General features: G+C 39.4%; 1 protein-coding gene across 1 annotated transcript; it reads left to right on the top strand.

Annotated features, from left to right (window-relative positions):
- Window positions 1-1,162: 1,162 nt before the first annotated feature.
- On the top strand, window positions 1,163-15,448 carry c9orf72 (C9orf72-SMCR8 complex subunit). Its single transcript, XM_031732040.2, has 10 exons — window positions 1,163-1,356; window positions 2,114-2,593; window positions 3,111-3,206; window positions 3,750-3,814; window positions 4,376-4,448; window positions 5,981-6,097; window positions 7,440-7,675; window positions 7,957-8,014; window positions 9,185-9,294; window positions 14,324-15,448. The coding sequence occupies exons 2-10, from the start codon at window positions 2,147-2,149 to the stop codon at window positions 14,508-14,510; spliced, it is 1,389 nt and encodes a 462-aa protein (XP_031587900.1). The 5' UTR covers window positions 1,163-1,356; window positions 2,114-2,146; the 3' UTR covers window positions 14,511-15,448.
- The last annotated feature ends 4,607 nt before the right edge of the window (window positions 15,449-20,055 follow it).

Genomic DNA, 20,055 nt, shown 5'->3' with positions numbered 1-20,055 from the left:
GACTCTTCTTCTTTTCACTGTAACCTTGCAATTATTGGACTGTAATGACTAAACTATTCCCTGTCAAGCTATTCCCTTCTGGAGAGGGAACAGCTTGACTTTGAAAGGTGCGAGCCAGTGCAGAAAAGCTCGATAGACAAACTAGAGCAATTAGAGAGGCCAATGGTTATGAGGTAAAACACTTGAGATCCACTCCTCTATCGATCTGTTGTGACTTAAAATTTATCAGACTGTTTACTTTCGGGTTCTCACTGTGCATTGGGACGCTACAGTATAATGTAAGGGAGGTTTATTATAGGATTAGGCTTGGATGAACACAGCTGCTTACTATTTGTAGTTTGCCTATTACTAGTGTACCCTGTGAGATTTGCACTCCTGAATTGCAACAGAAAACAAGAGGCCACACAAGCAACTGAAAATAGTCTGACTGAGGTGGACACAGAGTATGAAAACTATTACTAGCAGTAAGGTAAGATAGAGCAATGCATGTGGTTAGATGGTGATACAGACATAGCATTTCAATCCTTAGTTGGAATTGTAATTAGTCCTGACTGTTTTCAGGAGCAATTCAGTATCCTAAGAGCCATTTAGAGCCAGCATCAGTTGTCCCATTAGAGTCGTGCTAAGACCATTTGGAATAATATTGTAAATTTGTGTGCTTACAGACAAGGATTAAGTGTGAAGGTATCTTGGTTGTACAGCATTCAAACAGATTCCTGTGATAGAGAGGGGTTGACTGGAAAACGTGGTCGTCTCTGGTTGTTTGAAGAAGAGAACCTCAGATTTTTAGCCTGCTCTGAAAGCGAACAAAGAATGAGGATGTTTAAAATAAATAATACTGTAATGTTAACATCTCCAGTTCAGCTTGTGGGGTTCTGCAGCTAGAAGATATTGTGCAGTTCACACATGTATAATGAAAGGGAGAAAAGAAGGAGTCAGTAACCATTATTTATAGTCAGCATTAGCCTTGGAGGATGAAATTAAAAGGCAAACACAATGTGTGGGGCCCGCAGCTACATCCATTTGTATGACCAGGCTCCATGTAAATGAATTAAAATAACTAATTTTCTGAAGGTGGCAGGCTGGAATAAAAATGACATCATTGACTCGCTGTACACTGCCACGTACCGGTCGCTAGAGGTCGTCGTTTACCCCTACCAATGACGTAAGCCTGACGTAGTAGGAAGTGTGCTAACGATCATAACAAAATTGCAGCCAAGCTGCAACTGGCTAATCGTAGTTACTGTAAGCTATGGCACCAACAGGCAAAAATGCAATGACTTTTCATTAACACCGAACCTCTATCTTCTGGAACCGTTGTGGTGTGACGTTTTCAACATCAAAAACACCGAAGAAGTAAGTTGTATTGATGTCATTGGCTCACGCTAGTTAGCGGGTTAGCTTTAGTTAGCCTGTAATTGAATAAACACTACCTGCATTTCGTTTCTTACTCTTTTTTTCTTAAAGTTACACATATTAACTTCCAGTCAAAATTTACGTGGAGATTACAATAATATGTGCGTCTGAGGTATAAGGTTGTTTGCGTGCTTTTTAAATTGGTGTAACTATTAGACGCCAAACTCTGTTTTAAAAGCTTCTAATTTAAATTTAAATTTGATTGCTGTTGAAATGTACAACTATCTGGCAAAATAATAAGCTCAAGGCTCGAATAAGCTGACATTTCTGGTAAATTCGGCGTGCCTGTAATCAATATATTTCTTTATTTGGTGGGATAAGTTGGCTATATTTCACCTGACCTGTAATCAGTGGGCGATGGGAATAATGACAACGGATGTTTTCTCTGAAATTAAATCCAAGTGTCAGCTGTACAATCCGAACTTCACAGAAGACCAGAAAGACTCAGAGGGGTTTTTTTTGAGTAAGCTTGTAACGTGTGTGTAGTTTTCCAGAAATCTGTCTAATATGAAATGACCCCTTCTTTTTTGTTTTCATTAATGCCTGTAAAAAACATCTTTTTTACTTTCAACATTTGTCAGAGAAGCAGAAGTTGCTTCAGGGCTGGTCTGTGACGTGCAAACAAATCAGTTTCATTTCCACTCACACTTTTTTGTCCTGTACTTGTAACATAAACAAAGTGGTTTCTTTGTTTCAGGTTAATTATAAGTGATCCTTGAAGACCTGTTCAATGTCTTCCGGCTGTCCACCTCAATCACCTGCTGTGGCAAAGTCTGAAGTAGCAGTAGAGGGAGAATGCCCGCTCCTGGCTGCTACCTTTGCCTACTGGGACAATATTCTGGGACCACGGGTGCGCCACATCTGGGTACCAAAGGGTGACCAGTTGATGTTCCTCAGCGATGGAGAAGTAACATTTTTGGCTAATCATACACTCAATGGGGAGATTCTGCGTAGCGCAGAGTGCGGTGCCGTGGACGTGAAGTTCTTTGTACTGGCAGAAAAGGGTGTCATCATTGTGTCTCTCATCTTTGATGGCGAGCTCAAGGGGGATAAGAACACATGTGCCTTGTCCATTATTCTGCCTCAAACAGAGCTGGCCTTCTACCTGCCCCTGCACACCATCTGCGTGGAGAGGCTGAAGCACGTTATCCGCAAGGGACGCATTTGGATGCAGAAGGTAGCCTCGACTTACAGGCATTTGGCCTTAGCGTGCACTGAAGAACAGGCAAATTATTATTCGTTATACTCATAAAACCTGCCTTTCAGGTTTAATTATTACATTTAAAGGAGTATTAACTTATCTGTCACATTTGCTGTACCCATTTGGGATTTCAGCAACATTGCCAGAATAATAAAATTGTATCCTCCGAACACAGAGGGGTTAGTTAGCTAATTAGGTCTGAGGGATCCTACAGGGGAAGCTAGTGAACAAGTAATAATAGCATTGGATAGAATGATTTAACACACCAGTAACTGGGAGAAAAAAACAGCTCTAAAATGCATCACTGGAGTAAACATTCAGTTAGTAGGACCTTTCTTTTGGCTGATGCACTTGCTGTTTTTAGAGCTTTGAGGTTTCCTGGAATACTGAATGCACTGATAAAGTAGTAAAAGCGGTCAACATCTGGTCAGATGTTTCTATGTAGGTTGGATACTACTTGTTCATTTCTCTCCTTTTTTTCTGTTAATTTTAGGGTTACAATATCATCTCAGTGTTGAGCTTAGAAATTGTCCCTATCATGGAGCTGCTGACCTCTATGAAGACACACAGTGTACCAGAAGATATAGATGTAAGTAACAATTTTTCAGTCTATTAATACCAACTGCAAAGTAACTAAGAGACAGTGAAAAAAATCTAATTTATTTTGCATTAGAAAAACTGGTTGGCATTGTTGGCATCATTACATTACATTTAAAATAACAAAATCAGGACAGAGCCAGTAGTATTTTATCCTATATCATGTTGCCAGTGACTGAAAGGAGCTTGAATTTCAACAAGTGAAATTTATTGACAAAACATGAGGAAAGTATTCGTCTTTCTGTGGTTTTTCTTGTTCAAATGGCTTCTTTTTCCAAGAGGTTTAACTAAACAAGGTTCTCTCCCTGCCTAGATTACCACCCAGTGTGATTCAACACATTTGCTCCCTTTTAATATGCAAATGCAGCAAATGCAAAAGTACAAAGAAGCTCCCCAGAATCTTTCACTCTTTTTTTTTTTTTTTTTTTTTTCTCCACTTTCATTACAATGCCTTGCAGATATGCCCGTCAGCACTTTTGTCTTTGTTGTAGGCCAATTTTTAAAATGACTCATTTGTTTCGCTCCTGCTGAGCAGATAAAAGACACGGTGCTAAATGATGATGACATCGGGGACAGCTGCCACGAGGATTTCCTACACAAGTAAGCAATCCGGTACAGGCAAATGGAGACAGATGATGAACAATGCCCATTTAACACCCATCAACCTTCAAATGATGAGTAATGGCTCTCCACTTAGCTGAAGTTATCTCCTGAGAAAGGACGAAAAGCTTAATCGCTGTTTAGTGTCGAGAGTCTACAAAGTCCATTCTGGCAATGAAGCGCCAAATTGCTCAGAGTTGAACAGGATTAGCTCAGTACCCTGTGACGACGACAGAGCATCTGGAAAGTGGAACTTATTTGCTCGGATCTGATATTTATAGCTCAGGCTTTAAGAAAGAACACACTCACTGTGTATTACTTGAAATAATCTCAGGTTTAGAAGTAATCCTTTTTTATGAGCAATCAAACAAGTCAATTCAAAAAGGCTGGAATGTGAGCCAAAGTGATGAGTCAAAAGGTTTAAGGCCTCATATTTTTAGTGGGGAGGGATGCTGTTCTTTTGTCTCAGTTGTTATTCCTAAAAACTTTTCGTTTATAATTAGAAGAATTCTAATGAAGCTAATTGGCGCTAATCTGCATGATGTTGTCTCTGTGTTTCAGGGCCATCAGCTCTCATCTGCAGACGTGTGGCTGTTCAATCGTGGTTGGAAGCAACCCGGAGAAAATAAACAAGGTAAATGTGCTGGATTAGTGGCTGCACACAGACGCAGCATCTACATAATTTTAAATGTTTTGAAGCTTGTTGTTCTGTTTGTTTCTTAATGAGCCCCTCTTGCACTTCTTTTAGTTTTGCATCAGTATTTTGATTGTCAGTCGGGTTACGGCTTCAAGTCTTTGCTCTTTTCAGACTCTTTCAAGTTTTCCTCATCTTCCTGTTTCATACTCATCCGAAAATGAGCCTGCGTTTTATTTTTTCCCCTCGTCAGTCTCTGCAAAACACTTCAAAAACTGTTATTGCGGTGTGACACCTAAAATCTATCAGTCGTCCTTGAGATGCTTTTACAGCTCAATTGGAGTCAAGTAGGGAGGCTCGCAGTTATCTAGAGAGGTCAAGATGATGTGTGAGAAAGCATTGTATCAACTTAGAGATTTTTAGGGGGTACAAGGCTGTTTCTGCAGCATTAAAAGGAACCGAGAGTGCTATCGCTTCTATCATTCTTTTGTTATTCATTGGTAGAGGTTTGTGACCATGACAGTCTTCTCAAATCTGGCCACTGAGCCAAACTGAACTATGAAGAACAAAGGGTCTTGGTCAGAAGGTAACCGAGAAACTAATGATCTCTGTAATTGAGATCCGGGTGTGCTTTGTTGAGAGGAGGGAGCTTTACTGAATAAGAACCATTATTAAGGTAGCACTCAGCTAATACTTGATTCTGAGACCATAAGAAACAAAATCATCTGGTTTAATGAAATGAAGGCTAAACTAGGCAGACGCTGAGCGTTACCTTATTATCGTCAAATGTGGTAGGAGCATCTTATTGTGTGGATGGTTTCTCTATAAATATGGACGGGGAGACTAGTTGGGATAGAGGAAAGACGCAGGCAGACAAATTCAGAGGAACCTGATCCAGAGTTCCCCTCAGGCTGTAGCAGAGGTTTACATTTCAAGACTGACCTGCAGCATAAAAGCATCTCTTGGGAGTGCTGAAAATGGCTGTGCACTCATCATCCAACCTAGGTGAGCTTGAACAATTCTGGCAAGAAGAAGAGTCTTTTTTTGAAGTGAAGTGATTCAAAAGTGAAACAAAGTGTGAAAAACTTTCTCCATACAGTGTGTTTGAAAAACCACTTTAAATCTCCAGGTACCTGATTTAAAGAAAGATTAGTGGTGCGAAAATATAGCAGCTCCAGTTTTTCCCAGTGAATATCAAAAGCACGCACTGCATTAATTTTTAGGTTTCTTGTCTCGAGGCCCAAACTGAACACCAATTAAATAAAGATTGTTTTTTTGCATCAAGCAACCAGCCTCTAGCCTTATGTCAGATTTAGGTGGTTATTAACCAACATGTGGTTTCTTTAGTAAATTTAGTGCTGACGTATAGCTTCTTGAATACCGTGTGCATGAACCCTAACTACCAAAATAAAGTACAAAAAAAAGGCTTTTGTTGCATGAATTCTTCTGTAAATAATCAGACCCGGTTATCTTCAGGCATCTTTAGTTAGAAAGTCAGACTGTGGGCTGATGAATCTGACCGTCTTTTACAGATTGTGCGGACTCTCTGCCTCTTTCTCACTCCTGCTGAGAGGAAGTGCTCTCGCCTCTGCAGGGCCGACGACTCCTTCAAGTATGACACTGGCCTGTTTGTTCAGGGTCTGCTCAAGGTAGCCACCAGCTCCTTCTCATTATACAGTACACTGTGGTTGGAATTAGGATCTGGCTATTGTTTTGTTTTCTCTGCTGATTTGATGTTGCCCTTGTTTGTTGCTCTGACCTAATTTCTTTTTCATATCAGGGACATAATTCAATAAGACCTTTGCTTTACACTGTGTGAGATTCAGATCTGCTTTGAACCATGCAAAGTAAAACATGCTGTAGCTACATATTTGGTCAGAATTGTGACAGACACAGTTTTAGATTATGAAAGAACGTATTCAAAAAGAAGCCTTTACTTAAATATTTCATTTATAATTGAACATTCATTTTTTTTAGACTTTTTCTCTGCTCTTGGAACTGTACGTCATTGACAATTCCAAATATGGTCATCTCAGGTGTACCACCCACCTGCTGTTTCAATTTGTTGTTTTGTGCCAATCAGAAAAAGTTGGCTTTAAAGGAAGGAAGAAGATTTAAGAAGAGCTACGATGGTTTGTTTCTGACAGAGGATGAACTGAGGGACTGCAGAAAGTCTTAGCATAAGATTAATAAGGATTATTTTGAAATGTGAATTGTGCAGAGCTATTCGAGTCCAAAAATAAAAATAAGGACTTGGAAATTAGTGTAATAGATCTGCTTTTATGATAGTCCATGGAAAAGATTAAAGTTAAAGGCGTCTACACATTTTAAAGCCGTTTTGTGGTCATTTTTTAGTGTACAGAAAGTAAAAACAAAAAAACAGCAAAAACCATCATAGTCATAAAGTCATAGAGGGTTGCTGTTGTATATTGAAGAGCAAATGCAAAATCTGCATCTTATACATTTCTGAATCAAATATTAAAGAAACTGACCAAGAGGAAAAATGACTAAAGCTTCTGTGTTTCTAAAAGTAAATTATGTATTAAAGCTCCAAAAGTTGATTCTGTTCATCTGGATGTAGCGTTTTCAGTGGGAGAAACATTTCGTCACTCATCCAAGTGACTTCTTCTGTCTCCGCTGACTGCAGGTTTTCCCAATCTTATAAACAGTACATTTGCAGGCAGCGGAGACTGAAGAAGTCACTTGGATGAGTGACGAAATGTTTCTCCCACTGAAAACGCTACGTTCAGATGAACAGAATCAACCTCTGGAGATTTACTTAACTGGATGATTTAGCATGCATCAAGATATGTATTAAAGCTTATCTGCATATTGTATCCTTTGGATTTGATTGTTCTTTACCAATGTGCTGCATTTTACTTTTATGTGCATCAAAATTTCTAATATAACATTTTTTGCAAGCACCGAGCTTAGCTTTTGTGCTCACAGGTGCAAACACAAGCAACTCTTTCACCTTTTTTTCATTCTTAGGACTCGACCGGCAGCTTTGTTCTGCCCTTCCGTCAGGTACTCTACTCGCCCTACCCAACCACACACATCGACGTGGACATCAACACAGTGAAACAGATGCCGCCGTGCCACGAACACACATACAACCAGCGGCGCTACATACGTTCTGAGCTAAGCGCACTGTGGAAGACGGATAGCGAGGACGACATACCTCCAGATACAGTCATTCACACTGACGAAACCTTTACACCTGACCTGTAAGTGATACTCATATATGTTGTATTTTTACAGATGTACTCAGTAAGGCATCATATAAGCTTTAACCTGCCAGCTCTGTAATATAAAGACAGTTTAATTCCCACTACCATTGCATCACAGATTTGCATTCTTACATGCTCCTTTTGGTGACAGCTATAAATGTTTAGGGCTTGTGTGAAAACAAGGATGTAACATTAAAGTTGGAGCTTCCTTACACTATACTTAAAAACCTCTAAAATGAAAAGCACTAATGCGATAACCTCTGTGCTCTTTTTCTTAGGAATATATTTCAAGATGTCATGCATAAAGACACTTTGGTCAAGTCATTTATAATTGAGGTAAGAATCTAACAAATGAAATCATCTCTTGTTATATATAAACTGCTTTAAGATGAAGAAATTAAAGATGTCAGTCTTCATGACATATTGGTATAGTAGGCCCATTAGTAATGTCATAATTAAATACAGAAAAGCAGTCCTCTCTTTGCTGTCATTTAAAGTAAAATAGAAATAATAATCAAATGGAGAGAGCCATATCTTCTGTGGTGTGAAATGAGAGTTGATGACCATATACATTGCTCTGTGCTTTATCTTTCCTAAGTTGAACTCATTTGTGACTGATTGTTGCTTGAGCCAGTCTGCAAAATCTTTCCTGTAATTGCTTAAATAAATTACATGTTTTTGCAGGTATGTGTCATCTGATTTTTGGCTCACAGTCAGCTCTGACTCAGAGAGATGAAAATTCAGCTTTTACTCTCTAGCTGTTATGTAGGAGATTTGTACATGGCGTCTACTTAAAATATCGGTGTATTTAACATTACACACAGTCTAATTTAAAAAATATATATATATATAAAAAAATATGCAGAAAAAATTGGGTTCAGTTTTAATTAGATTTGAGTCATAGAAATGTTCAAGGATTTCAGTTCATGAGCATGAAAACAGAACAGTTCCTGTCTCACTGAGTCAAACTTATAATTAGCCAAAGCGATGCTGAAGCAGATTTACATAGACAGTAATGTAGTTTAAATCAAATATTTTGCGGCGTATGCTGTTAATTAATACTTGTTTTCTAATCACTGAGTTGCTGGTTTTTAGAGGGTTATTGTCTAATCACCAATTAGAAAATATTTTTGCATTTATGCCACAGCTTCACTCACAGATGGCTGCACGCAACCACCAGAACATAGTTGTAATTTTACTGCTGTGTGTATTATTGTGAAGTTAAAAGTGGTTGAGTCACTTTCATAGCTGGTGAGAAAATCCAGATCAGATTTGTGCCTGGCTTTATGGCAAATATTTGAAGCCAAGTGGTCACACCCCATCATTTGTTCACATGAAAGCGGTCTTAGAGCTGTTGCTGTTGTTAGGATTCTCCCCCCAAGACGGTAGCAACAGCATGATTGTTTCTCAAGGTTAGCACAAAGGAAGGGAGGAGTGTATTATTCTGCTCTTCTTCCAGCAGAGCCGCGGCTCCGACTACTAATTGACATCCTGTCTCGTACCCAGGTGTTCATGCTGAAGCCAGGCCTGTCCCTGCGGAGCACCTATCTGGCCCAGTTTCTGCTGCTGCTCCACAGGAAGGCCCTCACTCTGCTCAAGTACATCGAGGACGAAACGTAAGAGCTGTCACTAATAAGTCTTTAATCCAAATAAGAAAAGAGATTACCGTGTGGCACTCAGAGACACTGCACCACAGGAAGATTCAAGAAAATCCCCAAAAGGAGAGCTGATGATTTCCTTGTTTTCAACCATTGTTTTTGATTCGACTTTGCATTCTAGCTGCTGACCTTGCTTTGACCCAGCATCACCGCTGGGCATCCATAAAGCACACAGCCAGAAGTACCCTAAAGCCCTGTTATCAAAATAGTAGTTTCAGTTATTGTTGTCTCCGGGGTTTTGCTGTGCAGTAGTGAGAGTGCAGCAAGCTTGGAGGGACAAGTTACCAGAAAGTGGATAATTAGGATTTACGAAACATTTGATGAGTTTGAGTGAGCGCCCAGATGAAACCAGTCTCAGACATGATCGGGTAGATGGACAGTGGGAGAGGAGAGACGGTACCACGATAAGCCCACACCCTCAGAGTACTAACCCAAAACTATACAGGAGGAGAAGTGTCCCTTTATCGGTGATGTTAGATTGAAAAACACAGGAATATAGACAGCTCAGATTCAGCTGACTGCAGGTGTAAGCCTACACTTAAATCAAGATGAAGAGGAGTGTGTCAAGAAACGCGCAGAGTGGAACATAAGGTCAGGGGAACATGGGGGTTGGCTCTTTGCAGGAGAAGTAGTGCAAAGAATACAGACACTGTTCTGCTGAGCAGGAGGCAAAAAAACTCCTGTGATCAGATGAGTCATCCTTCACACTGGTCTCAACAAGCAGGCTGTGATGCATTTCCCAAGGAATCTATAGGTCTGAGTGCTTGTTTTCCCCAAAGTGCTGCTTTTGGAGGGAATTTTTCTACTATGCATTACGTTCACCCTTTTGCCCATGAGCAGAAAGCGCAAACATTGCTGCTGTTGGCTTAAGCGATTACATCTAGAACTCATCTGCATATTGTTATTCTACAACAGGCAGCGATGTATATCCCCAGCTTTCAGGGGATACCAGATGCTAGTCAAAATAATGTATTTCGCAACCTTCTACCTAAGAGTGCTTATCTTCCTAATGTGTATTCGCAATGTCTAACACATATAAAGCTGTACTAGTGACATCAGAAAACCTTCTTTAACAGCTGCTATCCTTTCCCCAGGACTGATAGAACATGGAGATTACGTTTTAATAACATAGTCACTAGTAATCTGTTTTCATAATCTGCCGTTCTTGTCTGCGGACTGGAAACTTATGAGTTGTGCCATATCGGCAACCAACGCACAAGTTTTACTTTGCAGGCAAATGTTTTCTGTTTCCAGTGTGCGTGGCACTTTTTCCAAGATTAACTGCAGCTAAATGATGCGAGTATATGACTAGTGTTTGCAGACAAGTCAGCGTCTTGCCTGTAAACTACTGGCGACTATGGCCACCTGCTAGCAACCAAAGCCAGGGGATCACTGACTGGTCTCTAGGCCTAGTAATTCGTTTCATTGCATTTACTTTGCGACCAATCGCCAACCACTCAAGGAATAATGATTTTTGCCTCTCGACCAGTAGTTGCTAGATGGTTGCTGACCAGTCTGTTGGCCCGTGTGTCTTGGGTCTGAGCATCCACAAACCGTATGTGTGCACAGCAATGACGCAGACACCTGTTAATTGATCAAATACTAAAATTTTGCTCAACAAACACAGAGCACAGACTTTTTGGACTAAGAAATAGGCAACATTATTTGTCTTATAGTTGGTTAAAAATGCTCCAAAAGATGCCACGAATACAACTGTGGGCAGCCTACCTGCTCCGCAAAGCTTTCAGGCCTCCTAATACTGTAATCTTTAAGCCTTGCAATTTTAAGCTAACCCCCTGTATAGTTGTCATATAAAGGCCGTTATTGTTATTTTTATTTATGTATTTTTGTACCATGCTATAAACCCACCTATTTCTGCCTCATAAAGTTTGGCATTTAAATATGGAAAGATGGTATAAAAGATGGACGTATCCACTGTCGCCATCTTGTTTGTGAGACGAGTTTGAAAAACTAAGGATGCATCTGCATGTGAAAATGCGCTCTTATTGGCTAATGACTTGTGACAAGTTGCTACTCTGGATAACCCTACATTGCTAATAAGAGGAAATGTGATAAGACTTTTACTCATCCTGAGGACAATTTTTGTGCCTTTTTAAATAAAAGCTGTAAAATATAAATAGAAAGGATGATTAAAAGCAAGAGGCAGATTAAAGAAAAGGTGGAAATATAAAAATGTGCTGTATCTCAAATGCGTGACTTGTGGTGTAAATGGGCAGAAAGTGACAAAATTTTCATAATATTGATGCTGTTAGCAGCAGATGGAGGTAAGAGATGGCAAAAAGCAGAAAAAATGAGATAATGGTGTAATCCACCTATCCAGTAAAGAACAGATGAAATGGTCTAAAAAGTGTAAAGTACTGTTGAGCACATGATGAGTTTCAAAATGTTTATAAATGTCCCTCCTACAGGATGGGGAGGAGCTAAGTAGTCTTAATAGCCACAGGCTGAAAAGATCTCCTGTAGCACTCGGTCCTGCACCTCGGGGCAATGAGCCTTTTATTGCTGTGCTTCTGACACTTCTGATGACTGTAATTTACTAAATGAACTTCATCTTTTATTCAGTCTGACCTGAAACAACTAACTGAGTGCGTAAAGTCATCAGGAAAATATTTAAAGAGGAAAGGAGCTCAAGGATGTTTTCTGATTTTTATACAGTTTGAAGTTTTATTTTGGGGGGCGCTGTTTTTGGAAACCAGAGGGGGTCACCCTCTATTGGCCTGAAAAAATGCAGGTTTAAGGCAGTTTTCAGACCCAGAACTTCGTACTACATAGTTTGTACTGTCTATGATAGAAGTCTGTGAGGACTGGGCGCCACTTTAGCTCACAGCATGAGCCGGCGACCATATGCCACAAAAGCCAAATGCAGTGGCCTGGCCTTGATTTCAACCCGCGGACCTTTGCTACATGTCTTCCCCCGCCCTCTTTCCCCACCTTTCCAGTCAGCTCGCCACTGTGTTATCTGTTAGAGGCAAAAAATGAAGTGCATGATTGTTAATCATGGGCCCAGCTTTAAAACAGCAGACACTTATTGCTTTACATAAAACATTATTATCAGTGTTGAATTAGACATTTCTCATCTTTTCCAGTTATTTTCCAGAAAAGTTGGAAAGTTGTTCCGTATAACTGGTACCTTCACATTTACTTCACTCCGTTTATATTTAAACAGTGGCCCAACTTTTTGAAAATTAGGTTATTTGGAAGCTGCTGAACACTGATGAGTTTGAATAACTTCCCCTCTTCCATTTTTACCCCATATCTTCAGATAGTGTGCCTGTATGCAGTGGAGAGCACAAAATGTTTGTCCTGTAGTTAAGCAGCAGTAAAATGTGTTTACATTGTGATAGCTCAGCTGAAGGGAAAAAAAGATTGATTCACTTTTGAGGCAATTTGTGCCCTTCCTTGAATATAGTGCATCAGAGCTTTAATGCAGATCCAGCAAACTGTGAAAAAGAGGGCTAAAACATGAATAGAATACATCTTATGCATTTAGAAACCAAAGATTCCTGCGGTGTACTATTCTTTACAGCCCTGAAAACATAAATAGTTTAAGTGCTACCACACAAGAGTGCGAAAAATGGTGAATGGAAAAATTTTTATGACATCTGCACATATGTATCTGCTGGGGGCGGTTAGTAGAGATATGTGTGCGGATCTTTTTTCTTCTGCTGAAGAAGTAATTTATCAGAAAGAATACTGAATGCTTGCTTGTGCCAGCTTTTCCAATATTAGCATTGGATTTTCTCTGCAGAATGTGTTTTAAAAGAACATGATTTATTAATAAAGAGAGGAAAATAATTTCAGCTCTAATATGTGTAAGGTGTAAGGAGGAAACTGGGGAGAGGCCGACTTTGTAGCCACACAGGGTGATAAATCTTCAGCATCCTCCCAGAAGGACAGCTTCCCCATCTATGTAGTGCATGAATAATGTTTTTGAGAGGAAATGGTGCACAGACATTGCATTACCTTCACAGGTTACCACAGCTAAACTTCTGAAAGGGCTCTGGAAATTGCATTTTCCTCTCATCATCATCAAAACACTAAATTATGTTTTTATGATCGCCATTTGATCCCTGAAAATAATTTCTCATATCTCTGTTATCTCCCGGGCACAGAAATGTGACACTAGTCCAGGTTGCAAGGTGACCTGGTGGCTTATGGTGGCCTGATTCCATACTAAAGCTTTAATTAAGGCAGCGCGTGTTTGAAACCAGTACTGAAGCTTTATGCTTCACTATATGCTTTAATTACCTCCCCCTTTTGCTTGGTTAAGAAAATAAATAAATAAAGGGGGACATAATTGTATGACCAGTCACACTCTGATCCCATCAGGCTTATTTTACCCATCTCTGGTCCGTGTCCAGAAGCGCCTTCTTAAGCCCTTCAATTCATCTGAGACTCTAAAGTCCACCATATTCCTCAGGCTCGCTGAATTGTTTCATGCCTCCCACCCGGTGGTGACCCGGTCATCGCTCCATCTGGGCTTGACTCATCTCCTTCTGTGCTCCACAACAGTTGACTGACCTTCCCCAACTCCCGTTGCTTCTACAAATCATTACTTTGATTTTTGCTCCCCTCCTGTCCAAAATGTTTAAACTGAGTCCAAATGAATTATTTTGAAGACTACTCTTTCCAATGCATAAAAACCACCCAAACATATCTCACTCCAGAGACAACACTAACTACACAAGCAAAACCATTATTTGTGGGCTCGTGTGAAAGCATAAAACCGGTCTTGTTTATGGTGCCGTCGACAGCCTGAGGTCTAAGGGCATACTATTTTACAGGTGCCTTGACAAGGCTGTTTATGCTCAGGTAGCGTGCTTTAGCAGCATACATAATTCATCATGGCATGGCATTCCTGTGCACAGCTGCAGCCCGACTAAATGCTAATGCAAGTCCCCCGACCCTGAGTTTTATAGGTTAACGGTTGCATTACACTTCAACGTGTCCACGTCTTTCTCCACAGGCAAAAAGGGAAGAAGCCATTTCGGTCTTTGCGCAACTTAAAGACGGATCTGGATCTGATGGTGGAGGGAGACCTGAACATCGTGATGGCCTTCGCTGAGAAGCTGAGGGCCGGACTTCACTCGTTTGTGTTCGGGAAACCGTTCTACACGAGCATGCAGGAGCGAGATGTACTCACGAGCTTTTAACTTTCACTCGCACTTTGTATCGTTTTAGGTTGGTGACATTGTTGCATGAAAGCATGCGCGTTGATGCAAGGCTACCATCATGTGCTGTGTCTGTTTCTGCTTGACTGAAAGTAGTCGTCTTCGCCTTCCTTTTACACCTTTATCACACTGATTGTTGCTGCTGTTATGAGCCATCACAATTAAACTTTTGTTATATTATCAAGAATACTGTCAGTATGTTTTCTGTAGGCTTATTCTCTGAGGGATGGAGTATTAGTGTTTTCTCATCCTTCTGTTAATAGAGAATATGCATTAAGTTATTGTTAGAATTGGCTTAGGTGTCCACCGGGATGTTTGCAATCTAATTTAAAATGATATTTATTCAAACATGAGTTATTCGTTTCCTCCCTGCCTGCATCGTGCAACAACCTCTGCTGGCCTTTGAACCTCTGACACTTGCCTTTTTTCTTTTTTTAATTGTCTTTGTTCAATTAATGTGAGCGGTGTTGATTGCCTGACTTTACAGAAAGGTTATGTAATGAAGGCGCCCATATTTCAGTATGGACAAAGACAAAAGCACTGTAAATTAAATCTCCTCGTAATCCCTCCTGACAGACTCGATATGTGTGTTTAGTTGCCATTACTGAATGCATTTCCCAGTTGTATGTAAAATGGATTTTTTTCCTTCCACAGTAACTGCCTAGTTATTGGATTGTTGGAAATGCCCAGCTTTACTGCAAGCCTGAATTTGCTGTGGTCTTAAAATCTTGTTTGTGTGGCTCTGTAATAAGCTTACTTGATGTTGCGCCATATTACATTTTTATTATATTTTTAATCTTAAACTTTCTTTGTACTTGCAAATTGGAATTCTTTTTTTTACTTGTCTAATTGTACATTAGCTCATGAATAATAAATGGTAAATGGTAAATTTACCATGAATAATAAAGACAGTAATAACAAACAAAGACGTATCCGGTTGTAAATGTTTGCCCTTCCAAGCTCCGAAAAAAATTAAGGTCTGAAAGCTGAAGGTCCCTGATAGGAGAGGCTGATTCAAGGTCATATTTTAGGCAACAGCATAAGGTTTAAAATGAGATGTTTCAGGTAGTCACAAGTCAAATTATACATATATAGTTTTTCATGCTTCTTAACAAAAACGGCATTAATAAGTTTCAGCAGTTTTTATTTCTATACTTGTGGTTCATTTTGCAAATGTTTATTTATGTCCAAATGTATTTAACAATGATAAGCTTATCGATATATTTTAATTTTCTGTTTGCCTCTTTAAATTTTAATATCAAAGAATTAGACTCTTCTACAACTGACTGGGTAAAAATCTGAAGCTGAAGCTTTTTAAGGTGTCTGTTCACGCAGAGGACCTCAGCTTCTCATCATAAGCTCGATACTTCTCTTAGCCATGCCGTGCCTAGTAGGGCAACTACTAATATCTGCCAGACATATATATCCCATAAGCTTTAGTGTGGAATTTCACGAAATGGTGTGCAAACATTCGGTGTTCCCAGGAGATGAAGCTGGTGCATGTGCAGAGTCAGTTCTGTTTTGGCAGGATAGTGTGCAGCAGCAGACGTAGTAATTTAAAAAAAAAAAAAAATCTGCAGGGTCCATTCGGTACCTTTCTTAACCACGTATCAGTTTCAGGGACAAGGGGGGTGGGGGCCTTCAGTCTATCACAGCTTTGGGCGCGAGGCAGGCTACACCCTGAAGAGTTTGCCAGTCAATCACAGGGCCAATACAGAGCGACCAAAACCATTAATGATCATATTCACACCTTCAGCCAATGTAGATTCAGCAGTTAACCAAACATGTCTTTGGACTGTGGGAGGAAGCTCAAGTACGCAGAAAGAACCCACACAGACATAAAACGAACGTGCAAACTCAACATAGAAAGCCCCCAGCTGACCTGCAGATTCAAACCCAGGACCGTGAGGCGACAGTGCTGTCTACTGCAGGAGGTAGCTTTCCTGCAGGAGCCTCTTCCACTTTGGGCCCTTCTGTGGCACTTTTTGTTTACTTTGCATTTATTAACTTTGCCTCAGTTTCTGCTGGAAAGTAGAACATTTGTAGTTGTTGGCATTATTGGATGGATAGTAATGAAATGTCTTACAAAGTATTATGGCCCCCGATATGCTGGCACCATTAAAATATTGGATTATGACCAATGAACTTGCAGCTGTACTTGTTTTTAGATCGTTTCCAAATATGTGCATCATTGTTTTGTTTAAAGCAAAGCTGAATATAGCTGAGAATGCAATCCCAACTATCGGGAATGTATATGCACCACTGATAGCTGGGGCCTCTCTCTCATCAGCAAGTTTTAGAACTGTGCTTTTGGAAGTGCTCCCAAACATCACTATGATTTTTACTGGCAAGCTCAGTTTGACTGGCTGATGAACACGAGAGTCCTCGATGTAACTGAGTGTGCCAAATGTACTTTAGCCAGTCAGTAATTGATTTCCTGAGATGAAGTGGTTAATAAATCCAAGTTATAATATCAGGCAAAGTGTTCACAATGAAATCTGATACCCTGATGAGACCGAGTGGAGGTCTTCAGTATGCAAAGAGAGCCGCACCGGACCTAAGACCCTGAGAATACACATAGCTGATCAATCAAGCGGATACAGTAAACACCAGTGGGCCAGTGTGAGAGCTGCCTCTGTGTGTTTCAAGATGTTTTTGCTGAATAACATTAATGACATTTGAATAATGCAGAACTGCTCAATGGTGTCAGAGAATGAGGCCTGAAGTGGAGGCCTTCGTAAGCTAACTGCAGCTTCTTTTAGATTGGACCGTCTTTAAAAATAAAAAACCTGCTTTCTGTAAACCATTGGAGAGAAAAAAAGACAATTTTGAAGTTCATAGCCCTTCTGTAATTGCCTCATACAAGAAAAGTCTAATTACGTGTCCTCTGGAGAGCCTTGAACTGCTGCATATTTAAAAACAGGAGGGTAATGAAGCAAAAGTGAAGGAGCTGTTAATTACTAATAGAGTATTTGTAGCTGCTACGCCACGGACATCCTTCAGGAATTCAGGTAAAATAACACTCACAAGACAGGAAAAAGGATTTGTGTGAGATGCGGGTTCCCTTAAAGCTACGGCGAAAAATAGGCTGGTCTTGTGGGAAAGGCTTGATTGGCAGGGAAGAGCTTTGAACCTGATGTTTGCAAGCTTTGCGGTAAAGCGACTCCCACGTGTTCTTTGGGGAGGCTTTGTTGTTGTGACTGGAGGAGGGCTTGACAACATCCTCTTACATTAAACAATACCCAAGAGTTCTGGCAATTCCTGGAGATAACAAAGAGTTGTGGCCTGTACTGTTTTCTGGTGTTTTTGAAATTTTTTTTAATATAACAGAAATCAAACTGCTTCTTGTTCTTCTCTTTTGGTATTATTATTTTTATTATTATTATTGTTATGGCTTCCAGGCTAGAAGCATTTTCATCAACTTAAGGTTCAAATATTATTAACAATTTCACAATATTGGTTAAAATGGAGGAAGCAATTCTCTAAAAACCATAGCAGAAGAAGTGAAGAGCAGCATGGTTTAGTTATGGGAACGGAAACTGTGGATATTTCAAAACACTTTGCTACAAAATGATTTAATTTTGCCATGAAATTTTGAATAATATTCATGGTCCCTACAGAAGCAAATGTATTTGAGCAAAGTGGCTTAATTTTGAATCGTTCTAATTTATATTATAACTACTTTATAAACAATCTGCTAAACACATAGATAGACTGACACATAACGAACATCTGTATAAAAATCTACCATGTGAACATGGCACATTTTTTCAGACCTTCTAATTCACATTCAGAGTCCCTGGACAGGGTACATAAAGCTATACAATATAAGAAAGGCTACATACATAAAAACATAAATACAAAAATTCATCACACTAAGTTGAATTCTCCCTTTTCAGAATTCAAGGATACAGAGGTCAGAGATCAGAATACTTTTCATTTCTTTCATTCTCTTATAGTGTCTACAGTTTAGCTTTTGAGCTCTTGACTGCAGATACAGAGAAGGGGAAACAGTATAACCATTTAAACTAGCTCTTCATCATGTGAACTACCTGCTGCTTGCTTTTGCAATATTTTTCTTACAAGATCCCAAAAATGCGCAAATGTCAGTCATTTTCCACTGTACAGATATTGCCATAGTCTATGAGAGCAAAAATATCCAAAGTTAATATAACAACTTGGCAGAAAATTACATATATTCTTAGAGAAGGTCTTATTTTAAACATTCTTTGCAAGTTTGTAACAGAAAAATGTTATAAAACCATCTTGGGACCATTTACAAATCTAACAAAGAGAATTGTTTGAAAGGTCTAGAAGAATAAATATGAGGTTGTTATAATTCTTTTGACTAAAATATTTCACCATCCCCAAGACACAGAATTAGCATAGAGGAGCTCTGCTGCTCAACACACTGTAATATAATTTAGAAAGAATTTCTTCAACCAGAACATCAAATTAAGATTGTGAGGCAGGCTGAATGTATAGTGTTGAAGTCTTGACGTGATCAGCCTACACATTACACTTTCTGTTTTGATGAGATGCCAGGAAATAAAGTATTAGTTTACTTCTCTGGAATAGCCTCCACTCAGCTGGCAGTGCACTACCTATTTATAACCATCTAACAATGTTCAAATGTTTTAGTCATAATAATGGCTAAAAGCACAAGCAATGCTGTTAAAGGTAAATTCAAGTTGATTGTAGTCATGTCAATAACACAGCTGATAGGAAATTGTCTTGATGCAGCCAGCAACACACAACAAAACGTGTAACACATCAGCCCCTTGAAGCAGTGCGGTGTATCAGTGTACCTAACTTTAAAGTGCTTTTTAGTGCAAGAAGGTAGAGCCCAAATTACAGGAGGAAACATGTTTCATGGCATTCTGAAGCAATATGTGCCGCTAAACTGAATTAGCAGGAGGTTCAGTGCATATTTAAATGCACTGAACAGCTTGAAGGTAGGTACCATCCCTGAAGAGTGATGTTCAAGTTATAGTTCACTAAAATAGAGGACTAGTCAACTGGAAAAATAAAAATACATTAAATTCAATATTGTATTATTATTATTATTATTATTATTATTATTATTATTATTATTATTATTATTATTATTATTATTATTATTATTATTTGTTGTTGTTGTTGTTGATGTTGTTGTAGTGATTAAAAAATGAAGAACAAATTCAAGATAATGAAAACTAATCCGAAACCGACAAAAATAAAGTCATCATTTATGAAAAATATAAGCATCTCTGTTCAGTATGTGCTCTTTGTTTAACACTCTGGCAACTTACAGAGTAATGTCTGTATTATTTTAATGCATGAAGTAATTTTTATGTTATGGTAAATAGATTTTATGCACCCAATACGACGTCAAACACCATTGTCACAAAAACAATCACGCTGGGAGGCAGGAAGAATATCTGTCAGCTGTGTGTCACGCTCTCATCTAATTGGTCAGAAGCTGCCTTGGCTCTTTTTTCCTATTGGTCGTTTTTGTGGCCGGCCTCGTCACAACAGGAAGAGATGC

This window comes from Oreochromis aureus, linkage group 19 (genome assembly GCF_013358895.1).
Source record: "Oreochromis aureus strain Israel breed Guangdong linkage group 19, ZZ_aureus, whole genome shotgun sequence".
Lineage (NCBI taxonomy): Eukaryota > Metazoa > Chordata > Actinopteri > Cichliformes > Cichlidae > Oreochromis > Oreochromis aureus.
Note: the sequence above shows the minus strand (reverse complement) of the source record. Positions and strands in the feature narration are given on the sequence as shown.